We start from the raw sequence: 20,850 nt of genomic DNA, 5'->3' as shown, positions 1-20,850 counted from the left end.
CTGGACCAAAACCAAACAGCTCCACACATAGCAGAATATTCTGAGGTTTCAAGTGTATGTCAATGCTTCCTCCCACTTCACCAGTCGAGTTTAGTTAGCACCACATTAACTATTTACCACATTTGCTACTTGATGTTCCAAAGACTTACATACATGCATTTTACTTTAATTGTAATTCCATGGTAAAACACAAAGGTGAAAGTTTCTAAGTCTGCTTAAGCCAAAGTTCAATTCTAGCATCAATTTATATCACCACCATATTGGAGTCATTAGAAGCAAACTAGAGTGTAGATCATAGTCATAAGATGACCCTTTGCTTCCCACAACATTCCTCTCCTTTTTAAAGTGCTCTATTTCTGTTCCCTTCCACAGTCCTTCCCTCCTCCCTGCCACACATTTTTTTTCAGAAGATGTTTGTTGCTTACTTGCTTTCTTCATCCAGAAGATAGAAGAGGCCAGTGGGCTTCTTGCTGATTAAGTGAATGCAGGCCACATTATCAGTATAGTCAATATTGTGCCAAGTGATCCCTTCACTCTTATATTCCTCCTGTGTAGCTCAAGAAAATTCCCTCATCAGTACAGTGCCCTGACCTTTAATGTCTTGTGGTCTAAGTGCTTAAAAGACATCCTTGAACAGCTATGGCAAGCTGAGTTTATTAGTTCAGGCAGCAGAATCAAAAATAAGGAAAACTTATAAATAAGAACAGAACAGCAGGCATATTGGGTCAGATCAAAGGTCCACCTAGGCAAGTCACTCAGCAGCGGATGCTTGGGCTAAAACTATTTAAAAGCCAAAACAGTGAAAAGAATGTTTTGCTGTGCCTTCCCAGCAATCGGCAGTCTACAAACTTGGAGTTAGACATTACATCTACATCATTGCATTAAAACCCTAGGTAGACATATATTGGAGGAATTTAAGTCTATTTTTCTCTTCCGTAGTTCTTGTATTATGAGAAATGACAAATATTTAAAATTAAAAGTTCCAGAATTTCCAAATTGCAGTGTCAGACGAAATAACAGAAGTTTCAAAACAGGCAGTTAAGCCCTACACAACATCAACACCAGAACTTCCCTAAGGAAGCAATGTATATTGCTTAGGTTCAGAAAATTTGGAGCTCTCTTTGACAAGAGAATACGAAGCTCTTCTGCTGAAATGACAATGCATCAAATGCTTGACAGGACAAGCTTCCCATTAAGATATGGAACCAAAATATCAGTTTTTCTTAATGCTGTAAATGCCCACAGAAAAAGCTAACAATAAGGTACTAATGTAAAAAAAAGATATCCCACAGAAAATTAAGTAAATAAGTTTTATGTTTAAGAAAAGACAAAGAGCACCTCTTCACTGCTCTAGATGATGATGATGATGATGATAAGAAATGGATTATTTTTAAGTAGGTAGAATTCAGTCTGCGTAATGACAGACGGCACAGTGTGCATGCCACATTACACAACTGAAATGCCATTTTCCACAGACAAAAAAGCCTTTCTTTAAAAAGATACAGAGATCCCCCCTGAGGGCCCTCATGCTGCAAGAGATACAGGAAATGGGTCATTCAAGGATTACGCTTATTTGGAAAAATGGCATTAGAAAAAAGAAAACAATGTAACTATTTACTCTAGTTAGCCTGGATAGCCACTTCTGTCCTAAGTTATAAAACAGGGACCTCAACATTATGTTTACATATGAAATTTGTATGTTTAGTAATTTTCTTCTCTTTAAAATGCTTGTTTAAAGTTATCTACATGTTGTTGATAAAATACCACATATTACAGAATGACTTCCTTCTTTAGCAGAGCGACCTGAGAATAACGTTTTAGCACAAACCAGAAAAAAATCCAAGTCTAGAACAAAAAACCCCCCAAACCTCAGTCTAGAAACAGGATCTGTTAGCTCTTGCAGCACTCAAAGCACTCTGTAAGAAGATGATACCATCTGCAAACAAGTAAATCAACATGTGCCAGTAATATCAGGACTTCAGAACTACTGCCAATATCAACATACAGTTGTATCCCCTAAATGCAGTCAGGTGGAAGAAGCAAAGACTGATTATCAAATATTTACAAACTGACAAAAATACGAGAAACTGTTTCCCGACCATTAAAAAAACCAAACAAAAAACCCCCGAAACAAACACCTCACCTACCATTAAAAAAAACAAACCACACCAACAAAAAACCCCTGAAACAAACACTTCGCCTACAGATTTTCTATCTCAAAGTTCACAGTTTCACCTGACTTCTGTCTGGGGTTGCCTGAATGTCTTTTTAGTTTCTTGCAGTCAAGCAGAAACTTAATGTTAGCTCTCTGAAGAAAGACCCTGCTATCATTAGTATACGTAGAACACTAAATACAGCAAAGCTGCAACCTTCAAACAATAACATAATAAACAATAATAAAACAAGAAATTAAAAAATAAGACTTTTGGAAATATATTCAAGCACATGTAAAAATTATGCCATTAGATTCTGCAGAATAGTGGCTAAGTTGCATAATATACGAGCACTTGATAAAAACAAGTTTTTGTTTCAGCAACTCTAGTTTCTTACCTGTTCCAATTTGAAAATATGCTGATTGAAATAATACTGAAGCTGCTCATTTGCATAATTTATACAGAACTGTTCAAAACTGTTGGTTTCAAAGTCTTCAAATCCAAAAATATCAAGTACACCAATGGACAAACACTAAAAGAAGATGTGGAAATCTAGTTAAGCAATCTGTCATCCAGTGACTTAACCCACAACAGCTAGCTGTTACAAAAAGCACTGCAGTGTATGCTAACAGATTTTGAATATCTAACAGTTATGTCTATTGTGAAAACAGAGATGATTAAATATTGCCAAGAAATTTACCATGGACTTCAGAAAAACCAAAATTTATCCCAGATATCTGAACATGTCACCTATAGCATTCTCAGTTAGCTCTAAATACACAACTGCCTACAAAGACTTGTTTCTGTGAGAAACTTACTGTAACAGATTCCTCCATGTCCTTCTTATTAAGGAGTGCATGATTAATTCGCAGAACAATCCAATCAAACAGAGCACTGTATAAGGACTTTGCCATTGAATCACGAGCTGTTATTGCCTGCAGATGAAACAATGTTCAGAACTTTGTTTAAAAAAGGCATTTCTATTTCAGACCAGTGTCACTCAAAGGTTACAATCCTATCAGATACAAATAAAAACAAAGTTTTCCTTTAATGCTCTTAACTTTCCAAACATCCCTCACTAAATGTGAAAGTGTACCATATTAGCTTTTTTATCCAAAAAAGCACGTTTGTTATTTAAAGTCATTCTACCAGTGTTCTTTTACTCACCTCATTGAGACTATATGGCAAAATAAGCTTATCATTAGCAGTCACAGTTTTTCTTTTTGTTAGCACTTCTACTAGAATTTCTCGTCTAACCTTCAAAACAAGCAAGAACAAGAGTTACTGTCACCTTCAAACTCCCCAGTGAGTCATCTGATAGCAACAGTGGACATTACCATTTCCTCAGAGAAGCCCAAACTCTTTGACAACAGCTACATTAATCATCCATCAATAGCTTTACAAGTTCTTCAACTTCTTTAAATTATTCTCAGCTTAGATTAATTCAGATGTTTCCTGATGGTGGCCAACAACAAATCTCCACTAAATTTATTCCTGCTCAGCTCTATGATTACTGAGTAAACAAATTCTATTTCCTTGCTATATTCCATCCATAACCCCAATAATTTCACTAATTTCATCCATTTCCCCTCCCATAAAATAAATGTTGTGGAAGTACCACAAACCAGATCTAGAAATAGCAAACTGGGCAACAAGATATTCAAGTAAAAAGTTGAGGTAGAGCACGACAAAAAGGTGTACCGAACATTAGAGCTAAAGAGAAATACGGTACTTTCAAAAGCTGGGAAAGAATGTCCAACACTTCAGGAGGTCCTACTTCCAACCCTTCATCACGACCTGTAGCCTTCTTCTTGTAGGTAACGTTGCCCAAATAAAGAATAGCTGAAAGTATTGAAAAAATCCTAAGGAAGAAAATTTGAATTTTATAAGAATTTTTCTTATGAGGTCATTATAACAGGTTAGCAGACTTAATTCTACTTCAAGAATTTGTCCGTAAGCCCTCAAATACTCAGCTCTCCTTGCTTCCTACCAGACTAAATGCGATCCCAACTTATATACAGTTTATTGCAATTCATAAACATTAACTAGCTATCAGTAACAAAAGCTTAAAGGATTCTACTTACTGTTTTTTTGTTGCTGAAAGGAAGCCAACCATCTCCATGGCTTGTTTTAATCTTTCAAAGTCATGTCGGAGATCTTCTCCATCTTCAATTTTCAAGTTATGCTGTGAAGAGAGATCCATAACTAAAGGCAAAGAACGAAGCCCAAACATCACAAGAAAACAAGCATAATCTGTTCTGCTTGTTTTCATCTTTAACACAACAGACAGACAACACTTATCAATGCATTTGTAAATCCCTGTCACAGATTACCTGATTGAGGTAGAAATAATCTTCAGGTTGCTTGAGGTGAAATTCTTTACGCTCTTCCTCATTGACTCCAAGTAGCAAATAATAAAAGACATGGTAGTTCCTATAAAGTCAATACATTCCTCTTTCATGAAAATATAATGATTTTTCTTTTATTCTATATACTTTAAGTGCTCTTAAACTCTTGCATTGATTATGATTAGTACAGTTAACTAACACAATCTCTTACCTTTCATCTTTTTCTTGAGAAACCAGACGAGATTTTTCAAGCAGGTATTTTTCAACAACAGCCCTGAAGAGCCGTAAAAAATGAAAAAAGCATGAGGGCAAAAGAAAAGACCTCACAAAACATCAGACAGCAACTGCCAAGAAAGTTCAAATAATTAAATCTGCACTAGAATATACAAGAGAATAGCTTAGACACTATCTCAAATCTAAACCAAAAAATTCAGTGTGCACTGTATTGTAATTGGAACAAAGAGAAATACCCAATAAACATCTATCTTTAGTGCTTGGGTTTAGCAGACGTAACTGGAAAGAGGCAGACAAAGCTAGAAAAGTGCTGATGAAAAATTGTACGAAGGAACAAGATATGCAGAGTGCTAACAATCTGTTATCTGCTCCGAGATTAACAGTTATCTGACAAGGAATGCAAAGACTACAAGACCCCCAAAATATACTGGATAACGGTCTGATTCTCAATCTGACAGGTTTGCTAGATTTTTATAAAGGTATACACGTCAGCCTAAAATGGAAGCCAGACAGACAGAAAACCCCTTACAGTTTGACAAAGTAATCTCCTACATAATAATCTAAACTCCTTGACATGGGATACAATGAATGAGGCCAAAGTCTGAGCAGTTTTTTCTCATGCTGAAGACAAAACAAATGTATTCAAATTGTACCAATCTCCTGAGCTAGTGTGACTTCATCTGAAAAGATGCCAATTTCATTCAGAATAACACTCAAAGCAAATGCAGTACAGAGTTCCCAGTCATTTATGTTACTGCCATTCTGTAAACCGCAAACACAAAAAAGACCCAAAGGAAAGACACGCTGGAGCACAAAAGTTAGTGATAGCTAGTGACACTCCACAGTGCAGCAAGCTTCAGCTTCAGGCAGAATTCCATAGCCATATTATGTATTATGGCATTGCACCTAAACTAGCACAGGTACATCTTGACAACATGTGACATACTGCTGCGAATTTTGCAGATACAAGTGTTAAAAATTTAAGATGCATTTTACAAAGCAAAATCTGAAAGAAATTATTTTACGGCATGATGCTAGACAAGTAACTACAGAAGTATTTGCACACAAATTACTAATATCACAGAAAATTTTTGGACAAAATTCTTCACTTGAAGTGAAAGTGCCCACTATTAAAGAAGAGCAAAGTATAATCTTTGATTAATATTGAGGGACTACAGTAATATGACATTATAGCATCTACTACGGGGTGAAAAATATAAATAGAATTCTAAGACTCGGCTGTGACTATCATATATTAAAAAAATAAATGTAGGTATAGACTATTTCATGTTTGACCTTCAGATAGAAGCACAAAATTTCAATTACGTCAAGTAAAATCATAACTTTATAGTCATCTTTGTCTCTATAACTGGTGTTTAAATTGTTTCTTTAAAATGGCTTCCTCAAATCTATTTCACTTCTCTCCAACTCCTCTTAAAAATTCAGATCTTCTGTTTTTAATTGCAAAATGGAGAGGACAATGGGTGTTATGAAAAAAGCCTTTATTTAGCATGAAGGTAAAGATGCAGCAGCAGTCGAATTCTTAACCTGGTATGGTTGTACAGCAGGGTAAGAATATTACGCATCACCTGATTATTCCACAAGGCTCAGTTAGAGAGTCTTGAAAACTCCACAGTGGCAAGCTATTCTCACATGAGAAGAGCCTCAATAAGGCAGCATTCTATGTACAACAGAGTCTTCACCAATTCCTAAAAGCACAGGGATCAACCCCAGAAGAACCTCATACTGTACTTACCCTCGGACAATACCGTTCTCTAAATAGTTGACTTGAATAAACTTTCCAAAACGACTGGAGTTATTGTTATGTGCTGTTTTTGCATTTCCAAATGCCTGTAATAAAGCAAAATGAGTTAATTTTCAATTAAACGAAATATGCCAACACATAGCTTTTCAAGCTCTTCTGTTCATTGTTCAGCTTCCTGTTAGCCTGCAGTATAAACTCGAAGTATGATGGAAATGGCAGCATACAGATACCAAAAAGGCAGCTTAGGAAGCCTCCACTGTTCCTCACAGATATATATACATTTATTCTTTGCCTCATGCAATAATGTTTGAGGGACTGAGGGAGGGGAATAATACATTTAGATATTTCTAAGAGTACAGGAAAGGTAATCACGGCTAGAGAGCGCAAATCAGCTTCAATCACTAACAATTATGACCTGAGAGAGGATGTTCAGTAGGAAGATGACAGCACAATTACCATGAAATTGCCCCTCCCATAGAATAGCCACAAACTACGTCCTATTCCCTAATGTATTGCTCCCACTCAAAAATTTCACAATAAAGCCAATTTTTCTTTAAGTGAGAACAGAACATTAAGGTCTCATTTATAAAGTTAGCCCATGAATTTTCAAAGTTGTGTATTCAAAAAAACAGGAAAAAGACAAACAGGAAAACTTTTATTTACAGAACCATGTCATACTCATTAGCCAGCTAACTCCGCTACGCAACACCAAAAAATGTAGCTTCATTACAAGGTGTTAGGAAAGGGGAAAAAACAGGTATGGCATAAATCCTAACTGTGCATCTTTAATACTTCTGCCTGTATCATGAGCCCTCTGATAGTTGCTAGTACACACATAACAAAATATCCTCTGCATGAGCCACACTTGAGAACTATAAAGATAACTTATTACATCTAAAAGTCCAGTAGATATTAGATATTGGGAATGTCCTTAACTTTATCAACTCTTAACTATGCGTTCTCAGGTTAAGAGAAACTTGTCATCCTTCTAACGTGCAGGAGGCAATCCAGCATGTAGAGGAGAAACCCTGTGTAGAATGCAATTGTTTGGAAAAATACACCGCTCGGTGTAGACTATCACCAGCAATTCCTGACACAGATATTTCCTCTTAAAGCTCCAAGCAATTAAGGGCTCCATTAGGAAATCCGCCTCCCCTAATATAGAACATTCGTGGAATGATTTCACAAAAATGCCACCCTCTTCCTCCACACACACACACACATATCCGGAGAATGATGGACATGTGAATACTGTACACAACATAAACCTAAACTGTTTATACATAAAACTGCCCAATTATGGTGTATATCCTAGGGGTGTACTGTTTTCATGACAGTCATATTGTCTGTTTATTGACCTCTTCCCTTCTCTTTTTTTTTTGTTTTTTTCAAACTACCTTAAGGGTTGCAGCTGCACTGCAGTGTCACACCTGTATCACTATTTCCAAAATAGGTTCTCAAAGCTCTCTTACAAGTAGATTTCTACTGCCAGCTGCCTAGCATTCAGAGAATCCGAGAAACTTCTTATAAACTGGGAGAATGTCCATAATTCTTCAGGCAACGGTTATTTCTGACCTAAAGGAATAAGCTAGAGGAGCTCTTCCTGTGCAGTGTGAAAACCCACAGGGTGACTCTGCTGTAACTTCAGAAAAGTCAATGGGTTTCTAAAGAGAGAGGATTTGTGTCCAGCAGTGCTTATACATGACTGAGACTGAGTTCAGCCTTCTAATTTCTAGAGACCATGCTATGTGATTTATAATGCAAACAGCATCCCCACTCGGATTTTTCAAAGCAAGCATTGACCAGAGTCATCAATATCTTTTTGTAGCTACTATCCAACAAGTTATCACCCAGATTTTTTTTTTAGAGCCCATTTTGCATACACATGCATATTAATGTATGCATAAAATCCAGGTCAACTCCTTGCAGTTACCAAACACTGCCAAACCGAAAGGGGAAGTCCAGTAACATCAGCACAGCAAATTGTCTGCTTCGTAAATCAAAAAACCTATTCCTCTCCCACCGACAGTGGCTTGACTGTGGCTCTCTGAAGAACACCATCCAACTTCCCATTTAGTGTATTAAGAAATCTGTTATAGTGAACTTTGCCAGGCGGCAGAATAGCGGACTTGCAAATCGATTCCAGAAGAACTTTTTAGAAAGTTTTCTAACTTAAGCCACCAGTTAACTATCAGTTTACGAGATATATTCAGGAAACCAAAACACAGTATAGCTAAATTTGCCATGTTATTTTTTTAATAATAAATATTTTGGCATTACAGAGTTAAGAAATCCCATAACCCAGGCTTCCTGAAAAACGTTTCTTAGTGATTACTCATGTCAGCAATGAATACAGTTTAAAACTAAAGGCTCTTATGATCTCATGTGTCTGGTATTTAGCCAAAGCATACAGCAAATTCTTAAAAGCTGATCTAATATTATCAGTTTTTAGGAAAGTTTTCATGTACTGAATGGTTGTCTCATAAGAGCCTTTAACATCTACAACTTTTTAAAGAACATTCCAAGTCACTTAACATTTTGGGTGGGGAATTTTTTTTGGTAACATTTAAACATGTAAACTTTAAACTCTAATCACTGCTACCATATTCTTCAATATACTTTGACGAGTTAACTATATAAGAAGTGACATTCCTGCCTAAAATCAGAAAGGTGCAAAAACTTGAAATCTTAAATATTTTGGTATTTAGCAGCTAGATATCTTTAACCTACTGTAGCTTTATCCTACAAAAAAAGGATTACAGATAAGAATTAAGCTCCCGTATTACCTAGCCATTGCTCTGCATGGAAAGCATCTTTCACAGATAATTATAGCCAGGTACTCTATACATAGCTCAAATTCAACTGAAATATCTCCCTGGTTTGCCTTTGCAGAGAGCTACCTACACCTTTACAAAATAAATTCAGAAGATGTGAGGGGACAAGAGACAATGTCAGCTAAAGAGAAATAATCAGCTGTATAACCAAACCCATTTACTGTTTTCCCTTGTGAGTCCATGCAGACAGGTAAAAACGAAAAACTAAAACTAAATCTCTCCAATGCAGAACACTAGCTATATAAAAAGAGTGTGAGTCAAAAATAGCAGACCAAGGCCAGCAGGAATCAGTCGGGATAGCCTATTCTGGGAGTCAGGAAGTCATCCAACCCATTCTCTTACCTTGGAATGCAAGAGGCATAAACTGGAGTCTGCTACTCAAAACTCCTACAACAATGACAGATTTAAAAGTATTTGGAAAATGCCAAATTCTCCTTTTATTTGCTGTAAAAAGAAAACCCCAAACCACACGCATGCTCCTATCATCTACCTCAGGAACACAATTAAAACTCTCACTTACTTCTTTCATAAGAATTGCCAAAATCTGAAAAAGCTATCAAGAGTTTCTATGTAAACCAGTCTAATCCACGGCAGAACCACCACTGCACAGACCAATCTTTTAATGTGCCAAATGACATCAAAGACTCAAATTACGCACCCTGGAAGAGGAAATGCCTGCTTCAGAGTTGAACTCGGTTTAGTAGTGGTCTTCACAAACATGCTGCAAAATATTCACTCATTAATACAGAAGCTGCAGTGGTGTTCAGGGTAATTTTGCAACTCTGTATGATGTCCTAGGGAAGTCTAAGCAATCCACATAAGACTGTATAAAGGACAAGGTGATTTTTCCCCAAAAGATGTGTGCAGCAGGGAGAAGTATGCAACAACACATTTCTACCAAAAAAACCCTAGTAACATCCAACCAAATGGAAAAAGGAAGTTCCATTCCTCCTCTGATTATGATTCTTAAAACAAACACATGCAGATAATAGCCTCAAAACAACTACTTTCCCTTAAATAGAACAGACTACACCCACTAAATATATATGCAGATTTTTATGGCAAATACAAATGAAAACCAGAGTTGAAGCACCACTCAGCTTAAGTCCATCTTATACCAAAACCACAAGCACAACGGGACTGTAATAATGAAAACAGAGCTGACAGCAAATTGCTTTACTCTGTTTTTTCTACATTTTTCTACTCATTTTCTACAATGAAATTTAACAAGCTTTTCAATACGCTGAGTTCTAGAAAATCTCATCCCCATACCCACCTGACTGTGCTGTCAATAATAATTAATTCATATTCACAACTGCCTTCTTCAGAAGGCCACTTAATGAATGCTTCTTGTTGGATTTCCCATTTTATTTGGGCCTTAATTCTTTTCAAAGAATGGTTCAGTGCCATTAAGAAATCTTCAAGAACACATCCAAATGGAAATAAGCAACGCTTTTCAAAATTATACATGAAAAAGATATGACAACCCCAGTATTTCCATCTGTCCCGCCGCTCCTCAGCTTCTACTTCAGAGGGAAATGAACTTTCAGCACACTAAGAAAATAACTTCTGTAATAAATTGTATTAGTATCTTGGGTTTAACAACAGACAGCAAACCAACAGGAGCTTTGCTGCTGCCAGAAGAGGAAGCTCCAATTCCCTCTTACTACGTCCCTCACCACATGCTCCCATCCCCTTGCTCAATTTTCTGCCACTTTACTAAATTAATTGGCTTGAAGAATCTGATAAGTTAACTTTAGGTCTACCAAAATAAGTTCAGAGTCTTAGATTGCACACTGCGTATTTTATATCTGAAACATGCATTTTAAGACATTTTTCCCTGATGAAAGGAAAATACAAATTTCTTGGAAACTTCTTAATTAAACGTTTCCATACGCCCTTATCTTGTTCAAGACTCCATAAGACAAACAAAGGTTTGATTCACTATTCCCAATTTGATCCAAATAATAGTTCTCAAATGTAAATTCCTTCTTATGACTTCAACCGTAAGTAAACTGAACTTAACAGTCAATACAAGAAGGCAAAACTCCAAGTCAGGGAACTATACTTTAATCACTAAATTTAGAAGAGGATGAAAAAGTCAGGAGTATCTTAAAACAGCCTATCTTTATCTTCCTACCAGTTTTAAAGAAACTGCTCTTCACTATAGATCATCTATGTTAGCCTGGAGAAACAATTAAAAAAAAAACATCTGAGAGCAATTCTTATACAGCTAAGGCAACTGTATGTCTCGTGAACTGTTAAAAACCAGCACAAAACACAGCTTTAGGCTGTGATGAAGCACCACTGTCCCATGGAAGCAGCCAGCATTTCGGATTCTTTTCTCTAGAAAGCTGCAAGCAGTGCCAAACGTAATCAGAAATAGTGCAGGTTACCTCTGCTTATTAGATCCCCAACAAGGAATCTTATCAACAGCTCGGACTGTGGTGCTGAGATTGAGCAAGAAGCATCTGCGGATCAGAGACTAACCCATGACCAGCTTTCCTTTCACTAGCGCATGTGACAGCAATTGTGCTAGCACCATGTTTAATTTTTAACTACACTGTCTCAGTATCACGTATTTCATTTCTCAGATGTTTGAGAAGGTAATATCAAGCAACATTTAAGGTCAAATCTCCTTTCATGGTACAGCTATAACTCCATTCTTCAAAGTCTAGAAACTGTGAACAAGGAGCTAAAATATTAAGAATAGTTTATCTTCAAGTTACCTACACATTTGAACAGAGATTAGTTAGCCAACATAGAAACAGGATTCAGTAAGAAAAATTTTTCCAGGTTCACTAAGTATGCAACGATAGAGTTATAAATCCATCTCCATAACACACTAACAGTGCTCACTTCTCTGTGCTAGAAATATTTAACTCCTTGAACTTTTACAAAAGGTCAACCTATAAACAGACACATTTTACTTAGGTGTCAGGAAAATAAGAGGTCACTAAAAAGGGGAAGTTCTGAGCCAAAATGCAACCAACTTCTACATCACAGAAGTCAGCGAAACAGACTTCAGTCAAGAGTACATTTTCATCTTCCATGAGGACTCAAAATAAAACTTCAAAATTAAACAGAACATTCTCAAATAGGTTAGGCACAGTACAAAACTGTTCATGTAAAAAATCCCCTGAAACGTCCATTCAAGAAAAATTCCCTTTTACCACTTCAGTTCCCTTAAGTAAAAACCCAAATGAGTCACCACAGTTGGATTTAGAAGTGACCACCTCTAACAGAAGAGTTTGTCGTCAGTTTAACTTCCACAAAGCAAAGCAAGCTTCCTATGCATTCCTCTCCAAGAGCAAGATTTTACTTGTTTTTTTTTAAAATTACACTTAGTGACTGGAATTGCAGAAGAGCAATTGTGCTCTTGTGCTCTTCCATATTGGGAAACATGGAAGCTTCACTGTCCACTGAATCCGCTCTGCAGTACCCAAAGTAGGATAGTTTGATTTTACTTCTCTATGTTCTAAACCTACCATAGCATCACTTTTTGATGTGCACTGAAGTTATGTAAACAGAGAAGTGTATTTCCACTACCTTAGAGTTGTGCCAAAATCATAGGTACCCCAGTGATTTATTTCAGCCTGGACAAATCTCAGCCTCTGCAAGTTTCAAAAAGGTTTCTTTCTCCATAATTTCAAGTCAATGAATAGTATTTTTAATATAAAAATGTATATTCAATTCTGAAAGACATTTCAGGATTCAGATGTTCCTACTTTTTTTATATTTAGTTGTCACAAAGCCCTTTATCTTTTGCAATATTTGGGAGGACAAGTTTATCCTGAATCAACTTGCGACTGACAAACACCCTCAAAGAGGCAGAGCAAGAAGTTTCCCTAAGAATTTCAGAAAAGAGCCTCACAATTTAGACAATATGTACTCCAACAGTCACGTTAGAATCCATTTGGCAAGTTTGCAGGCTAAGCTTTCAATTGGTCAGCATATTTCTAGCTAGCAAGATTATCTTCTCATGAAATGCAATACTAAATGCTCAGTGGAAGTCTGAAGAAGTTGCAGTAGTTATGACAACCAATCTTACTGTAGAAAATCACAAACGTCTCTTCATGAACATTCCCGGACATACACAACATTCACCTGTGACTCCAGCAACATTATTCATTTTAATTTTGAATCTAGGGATATGTGAATTTCTCATTCAATGGCCAAACCGCAACACAAGGTTTCACATCTCTACCTAGTTTGACACAGCTGTATCACATCCGGTAGACTAGGGTCTGAAACAGTTAATTTTATCAAAGGCAGAAAGATCAGCTGATCAAACAGTGCTTTCCACAGTGACCCCTTCCTGTTTTCTGTTTAGAGCTGCAAACTTGAACTCCAGCAACCAACAAACCTCAAACAATTTTACTTCTTCTTTCAAGCAGCAGAAAGCAAGCCAAAAAAGAACTTGCATATATTCCTCATTCTTTACAGAAAAGCTTTCAAACCACATTTATAAATGTAACACATTTTAAAGTTTAACTTCATTGCTTTTTCACATTTTATCTAAAAGCTTAAAAAAAATTATTTTTTTTTAAATGAAAGTGTTGTTACATTTGAGAATATTTAAACCTAAAAATTACAATGGCCACATTCAATCTCCTTGCTGTAACGGGTGACCATTACATCCATCCAAGCTTTCAGAGTTGTTCCTTTCAGTTGAGACAGTAAAAGGGAGAGGCTGAAGACTAAAAGATCAGTTTAAGTTTTGCCTTGCATTAGGTAACGGCAGGACAGCTGTACCCCCTCCTTCTCACGTGTTTAGTTTTGCTTTCTGTTGGAAATGCTGTAGTAATTAAAAGCCAAAACCGACTCGCACTTTCTCCCCAACTAACAATGTTACTCTCTTCAAAACAAACAACTGTAGAAAGGAAAGAACTCCCTCAAAAAGTGAGTTCATAAAAATGCCACAGGACATGCTTACACACAAAGGCATGATTACACTAAGCAGTTAATGTTTCAGTGGAACAATCTTTTTATGAAAACACGATTTGATTCAAATGTCATCAAAACTTTAAGATGGAAAACACAGGTAACCTCTGTCCCAGAATATTAGTGTTTAGTGGTGGAAAGTTAAGTCAACTATAAATTAAAAGCAACAGGAAGTCAACTGAACGGAAGGATGAATTAAGGAAAATCAATTAGAAGCAGTCGAGCAACACAGCCAGGCACCAATGCAGCCCAGTGATATTTAAAGCCTAAACCAAAGTGGTGACTCTCAAAAGTACTATCCAACAGCAGTTACTTGACGTTTTCAAGAAACAATTTTCACAGAAGGCAATTTTAGCATAACCTTACCTCCAGAACTGGTCCAGCTCCTAGAATAGTTCTCTCCACACCACTTGCGTACCCTTTCTGGCTCAGTGCCGTGAGGCAGTGAATTAAGAAGTTTGTGCTTTGAGTTTTCCCAGACCCACTTTCACCTGATATAACTATGCACTGATTAACATGTTTTTTAAGCATTGTGTGATAAGCCACATCAGCAATGGCAAAAATATGAGGCTCCAACTTCCCAAGCTGATGATTCTCATACATCTTGACGTATTTAGGATTATAAATGGGCAGGAACTTGAAGGGGTTAATTGCAATCAGAATACTTCCTGCGTAAGTATAGATTTTGTGTTTTAGAAAGCGGCATTTGAGATTCTCTAGGAGTGTTGTCTCCGTTAAGTTGGGGAGATTGCACAAGTCATCAAAGTCCTCCTGATGCCACGGAAGAAAACCCCTTTCAACCAATCGCCGAGCATCTGTCTCCTTGGAAAGCAATTGCATCTGGACATATTTGATGGTCCCATCAGTATTCCTTTCTTGCAAAAGAAAGTAGTACCCATCCTTCTGCGGATGCTCGTCCTGAGCACGACGAGGCCAAAGTAAAACTCTATGAACAGGAGAATCATTTATATCAAGTACCCATTCTTCACCACCTGATTCTTTCACTTCCACGAGCACATAATGTTTCGAGACATCCAAGTTTAAGATATTAATCACATCCTTGATGACATCTGAAGATGTGCTGTCCTTTGTTGCAGTCACTTTGCAGCAGGGAGCACTTTCTGTTGAGAGTTGGGGGTAAATATGAAGATTATAGGCTGCCTTTGCCTGGCAAACTGCACTGTCAGCATCTTTTAAACTCATTCTGTCCCCAAATGGGCTTCAGTCTTCCACCCCTGCTTAATATGCAGTGCCCATCGTCTAAAAAAAAAAAAAGAAAAAAGAAAAAAGAAAAAAGTCAGGTGTTAAAAAAATACGTACAAGAGGTATTACGGCAAGGTATTGTTTTCTGGAGGATGAGAATAAAGTTATTAAATAGTCAAATTATTAAAGAACAAATGCACTATTTATGCACATCAATGACATTATTTCAAACAGTCTGCTTAGCCTATCCTGTGGAATGGATAGCTGCCACAGTATCTATCCTCTCTTCACTCTTCCTTCTATTCTCATGCCATCCCTTCCTCCTTGTTATGGCAGCACAAGCATTCATACAGCCACAAAGCAAACTGAACCAGGAGAAATGTCAAAATTAAAACTTCCTTGTTTCCCCAGGTTAGTTTTAACCCAGATAATTTCCCTGATCTGGTTCACTGTATGGCTACGCAAACATTTATTCATCCTCCCACATAAACCCTCCCTTAAAGCTGCACAAGCAGCGTGAGGTAGAAACAGAGTTTGATCACTTCTGAAATCAGTAGTGACAGTTTAGAGCAGCCATGTACTATGGCAGAAGGAGCAGTGCATAGCTGCAAGGAGGAAGACAATTCTGACACCAAGATCCACACATTTTTTGTGTTTCCCCCAATTGACCTCTTTTCATGAAAGATACAAGATAGGTACAGTATTTACCCCCACTCAACTTTAAGGAAACAGTGCCTATAGCTGACCAGTGCAAATACTGCTGTCAACTCCTTCTAACCCTGCACACCGTAGTGATTTCTTGAACATGCATAACTCACCCAGACAAGAGACTGCTAATTTCACCTGAGTGAACCACATCCTTGCTACAGAAACGTTTGAACACACTTTTTATCTTCCATTTTAGGCAACAAAGTAAAATTAGTCTTATTGCAACTACTTTTCAGTTCAGCTAACAAGATCCAAAATAACCACTTCATTCACAAGCCTTTGTATCTATCACATCAACTCCTTCCTCACTGGGTTTCAGGAACCTCATGCATGAGTCTCCAAAAATCATTCATTCTGATTGCTTTTTCCTCCCTTCATCCCTGATGCAGGCCAGCAATCTATCTTCAACCTAACATCAACCTCATGGAAATCAACCTCCTCCTTACTGCTGAGTCTACTAAGTCCACACCTCTAGACTAAGTAACATTCTGTGCCTTTGCCAGTGATTTTTCCTCACAACTGCAATCTGGTACACCCAGATCACCAGGACTAGGTTTGCTTATGTTGCTTTAGTTCAACAGTTTATTAGCTTATCAATGGGTAGTAAAAGGAGAAGGATAATGAAGTACCCCCTTTGTTTTAACAGTCTGTTTGAACTTCCTACCCAGAATAGCAGTTCAATTTTTGTTTCAAGAAAAAAGTATTCTAAAATGATACACTTACATGTTGAACATATATTAAAAAAAAAAAAGGCAGAGAAATGCCAATGAAGTTGCTTTTTACCACTAAACAACTGCACAGGAACTTGCGTAAGGGTCACAGAGAGCAATCATTTCGAATTAAAATCAGTAGAGTTGGAAGCTGCCACTTCCACTGCAAGTAATGAATCACTTCACAGAAACATATGACATAGTTCTGCCTCATGAACGGTCTCAGAGTAGAGAACTGTGCTTTGAGGGAGCTCTGAATAGTAAGCTTACAGAAGACGTTGTTATGCAAGCCGGATCATTTTTAGTGGCTACTCATCAAAAGGAAGGCTGAGCAAGCCACAGACAGCAAGACAAACCACAAGCACATCTCTGGTCAAGCTGTATGATCCCTCCGAGAATGTTTTTTTGCCCTGTTAAATTTCATTCTTCGTTCATTAAGAGCAGCTTATTGCAAGAACTTGGTCATACAGAAGGATGGACCAGTAAGCTTAAAGTCCCCTCTCTGTTTCCTGTAATTATCTCTGACCAGTAGCTAGTAAGTCTGAAGTACCTTTGAAGTAATTATGCAAGTGTAAAGCATTCTTAATCTATAGAAGCTCAAACACCTTAACATATAGTAGAATCTACAGTAGACTGCTGCTCATGGGGAAGATGAATCTGGAGCACAGACAGGAAAAAAAAGAACAGTGACCATTTTCCTCTCAAGTTAGCCAGCCAGTTCAAAGGAGACAGTCTTGTGCAGACTTCCTTTTTTTTTCCCCCAGCAATTAGTTTCAGACTCTCAGTCTGATACGATAGAGGAAGTCCCCTCAGTAAGCATTTTTGCCAAAACAGCACCCTAAGAAACGTGGGACCAACTTTTTGGCCACACAGAAGAGCTGAACCTAGGTGCTGACCTCTGACTTTACTAATATACATTTCCTAACCTCATCTCATGTCAGCTACCAAGACTCCCATATTATACTTTCCAAAGAAACCGGAACACAGATGGCCTCTTCTCCACTGGTGAAAAACCCAAGCCAATTACAATAAGCAGCAATGTGATAGCTGGTAGTGTCTGCTCAGGTGTGTACGACTGAAAAACTAGAAAGAGAAAGACCTCTTATCCTGAAGAAAACAGATTTCTGACAAAGCAACATGCAGGCATCAACCTTAATGTATTTATGCTACACACAGATTCCTAAATTATGCAGTCATCATACAACTTGATGGAAGTTCAAGCAGGCATCCATCACTCTGTAAGAATGATTTGGGAGATAATCTACAGTAGAAAGAACTTGCTGAAACATGATTTCAATGTACAGTCACATCAGCAGTAAACAGAAAGACAGCATAACACTGCCCCATTTTAACCAGATATGAAATCCAGACACTACTTGCTTGCTTTCAACAGCATTGAGCTTTAAGACTGCTCTTTCACTCAACAACTTAAAACAGATATGCTATTTTGAATAATTTAATCCTGATTATGAGGCTTTAAGAAGAAAAAAATTAAATTCTAAAAGTCACTTAAGGAAGAGTAGCACCCAATTACTGTTAATTCCTTTTAACCAATTCTGCTTTTGTTACCTACAGTTTATTTACCTGAAAATGCATTACATATGTTATTTCTTCTGGGACTCGATGCTTAAGTTCTTCTATCCGTGAATCAGAATAAGAATATCTAGTCATTACAAGCAGAGGTTTGAGGAAAACCTACTGGTCTCCAACTACTTGTAATTTTCTTCGACAGGATATCAAGTTTCTTTGATAATACTGCTCTAAGAGACACAGACTTTGGTATACCTCTGACTTCATACTAAACAATATTTCAAGCAACAAATCAGAACATAAAAGCAAAAGAGCATACACCGAACAAATTGTAAGTTGGTTACCTAATGAGTCCCAGTATTCAACTAAGGACAGGGTATCATCAAGCAACTGGAGAATTAGAGTCTAGTGAAGCTGATTCCTGGCAGCACAGTAAACATTTTCATGATGGTTCTAAAAGAAAGAAAAGAGTTACTGATAAAGAATGTATCAGAGAGATTGAGAAGGCAGTAAGTAATCAACAAGCTAGATCAGTTATACAGTTCAGTAGTATAAGAGCAAGAAAACATATGCTAAAAAAAATTCAGCTCAGTTTATAGATATATAACTTCAAATTTATCCAAGAAACAATCCATACCAGAGGGATGGAATAGGAGCTATCCTGAAATAAGCTTGAAAACCATAGCGGGTTATCATTTAAACATGGTATTCTAATATAACACCGCAAGCATGACAGTGAATGTAATTACCAGATACACATCAAATGAATATTTAGTTAGGCAGCCATATTACCCTTGTACTCAGAAGGTACGTGACCAATACTGCATCTAGAATATATCCAAAATTCAATTAAGAAGCTGAGATAAGAACAGCAACAACAACAAAAAAATCTGCTCGAAAATACCCCCTCACATCAAAATACTCTAGAAGCTTTGTCTATGAGAAACACACAGAGGAGACTGATATCAGTTTAAGTCCTTGCATGGGGAACTAGAGTTTGGTAACAATCACCAGTCTGGAGGACAAAGCTATAACACAAGCCAGTGGCTGGAATTCAAAGCTAGACAAACTCAGGCTAACATAAGACATAAGTGTCACCAGAAGGCTACCCTACACTGCAAAAACTTAACTGACACTAACGATGAGGCCTGATTGCTAAAGTTCTTTTTAGAAAATCAGCCAGTCCCCAGTTACAGATGTGCCTCTTAATTAGAAAAGTTAATTAGGTACCACCCTCTCATTTATGTCGAGTGGTCTGAACAGATGATTACAATGATTCCTTCTAATTTTAAGATCTCTAATTACTTAGAAAATTTTTAAGCAATTGAAATATTTATTCAATGTAATTTGGCTCATCACATTGTCAAGCACAAGCCTGAATTCAGGTGCAGAGAATACTGGCAAAAAAGGAGAAATACAAGAGTAGAAGGTAATAATGCAACCATACTGGTCAGCATGCAAAACAGCAAACTCAGGAAAACAGCAGCCTAACCACCACTGTTGAGTTCTTTCTATAGATGGAAATTCTGCAAAGTTACCTCAATTTCTTTCAATACCCTTTCTTATAAGAAGCTTCTTTCCAATGCATGGGGAAAAAACCAAAGCTGTGCGTTAGAGAATTTAATGAGTGGGAGACAGAAGCTGGCACTAGGTGCACATCAACTAATTTTAGACTTCACATTCAGACTCCTTCCTGTTTTCCTTAAAATGTTTTACTTTTCATAAGCCTTTTGTAGCACAAGTATACATCTTCACAGCACTTAAAATTTACTAAGGACAGTCGTCAGCATCTACAAAACACAGCAAAGCATTATTTTTCACCACAGTCCTGTTTTACAGATACAAACACAGAGTTAGGCAAGCTGGGCAAGACAAAACAGTCAGACATGCAAAGCTTTTGATTCTAACCTTTTATTCAAAACAAGACTTGTATATTCAAGTAATACAAGACTGTATTACTTCTGTGGGCATGAGAACATGCCAACAGCTGCATGGGATCAGTGTCTTAAAGGATATAGTGATACACGATTTGCACCCTTGAGACAGTGGTTTCATTGTGCCAGTATAACATACCCAATTTAATGGTATTTATTTCAAGTGAGACTGAAGAGAAGTAAATCTGAAATGGTGCTAGTCAGAGTTAAATATAAGGTACCAGTTACAGGCCACCTTTACTCAACTATCCTAGAAGGATAATTCTAACAGGTCTAGAAAAATGGAAGCAAGTCTAACTAATCTAAAAATCTCTTTTCAGGATTTTGTTACCTTCCCCTACCCCATCCTTTGCAAGTTCTACAAACAGTGTATTTGTTAATAGCACTAACACAACGAGCTTACAAGGCAACAGTCTAATGCCATATTTATTTTTCTCTTACCTATCAATTAGTACTTTCATTTGCTTATAAAAAAAAAAATCCACTG

General features: G+C 37.2%; 1 protein-coding gene across 9 annotated transcripts in view; it reads right to left on the bottom strand.

Moving 5' to 3' along the window:
• The window catches only part of MYO9B (myosin IXB), a 45,688-nt gene that overhangs the window by 20,255 nt on the left and 4,583 nt on the right, over nt 1-20,850 (bottom strand). For 8 of the 9 annotated variants that reach the window (XM_076359622.1, XM_076359621.1, XM_076359626.1 and 5 more), the window contains 11 exons: nt 18,774-18,882; nt 14,645-15,538; nt 6,492-6,586; nt 4,713-4,775; nt 4,487-4,586; nt 4,238-4,338; nt 3,886-4,015; nt 3,321-3,410; nt 2,972-3,088; nt 2,551-2,685; nt 426-547 (listed from right to left, as the gene is read on the bottom strand). In XM_076359622.1, coding sequence (XP_076215737.1) covers nt 426-547; nt 2,551-2,685; nt 2,972-3,088; nt 3,321-3,410; nt 3,886-4,015; nt 4,238-4,338; nt 4,487-4,586; nt 4,713-4,775; nt 6,492-6,586; nt 14,645-15,481 — 1,790 coding nt within the window. In that variant the 5' untranslated portion in view covers nt 15,482-15,538; nt 18,774-18,882. The remainder of the gene's footprint in view (nt 1-425; nt 548-2,550; nt 2,686-2,971; nt 3,089-3,320; nt 3,411-3,885; nt 4,016-4,237; nt 4,339-4,486; nt 4,587-4,712; nt 4,776-6,491; nt 6,587-14,644; nt 15,539-18,773; nt 18,883-20,850) is intronic. The other variant, XM_076359623.1, reaches the window with a different exon arrangement.

This window comes from Aptenodytes patagonicus, chromosome 25, assembly GCF_965638725.1.
Source record: "Aptenodytes patagonicus chromosome 25, bAptPat1.pri.cur, whole genome shotgun sequence".
NCBI lineage: Eukaryota > Metazoa > Chordata > Aves > Sphenisciformes > Spheniscidae > Aptenodytes > Aptenodytes patagonicus.
Note: the sequence above shows the minus strand (reverse complement) of the source record. Positions and strands in the feature narration are given on the sequence as shown.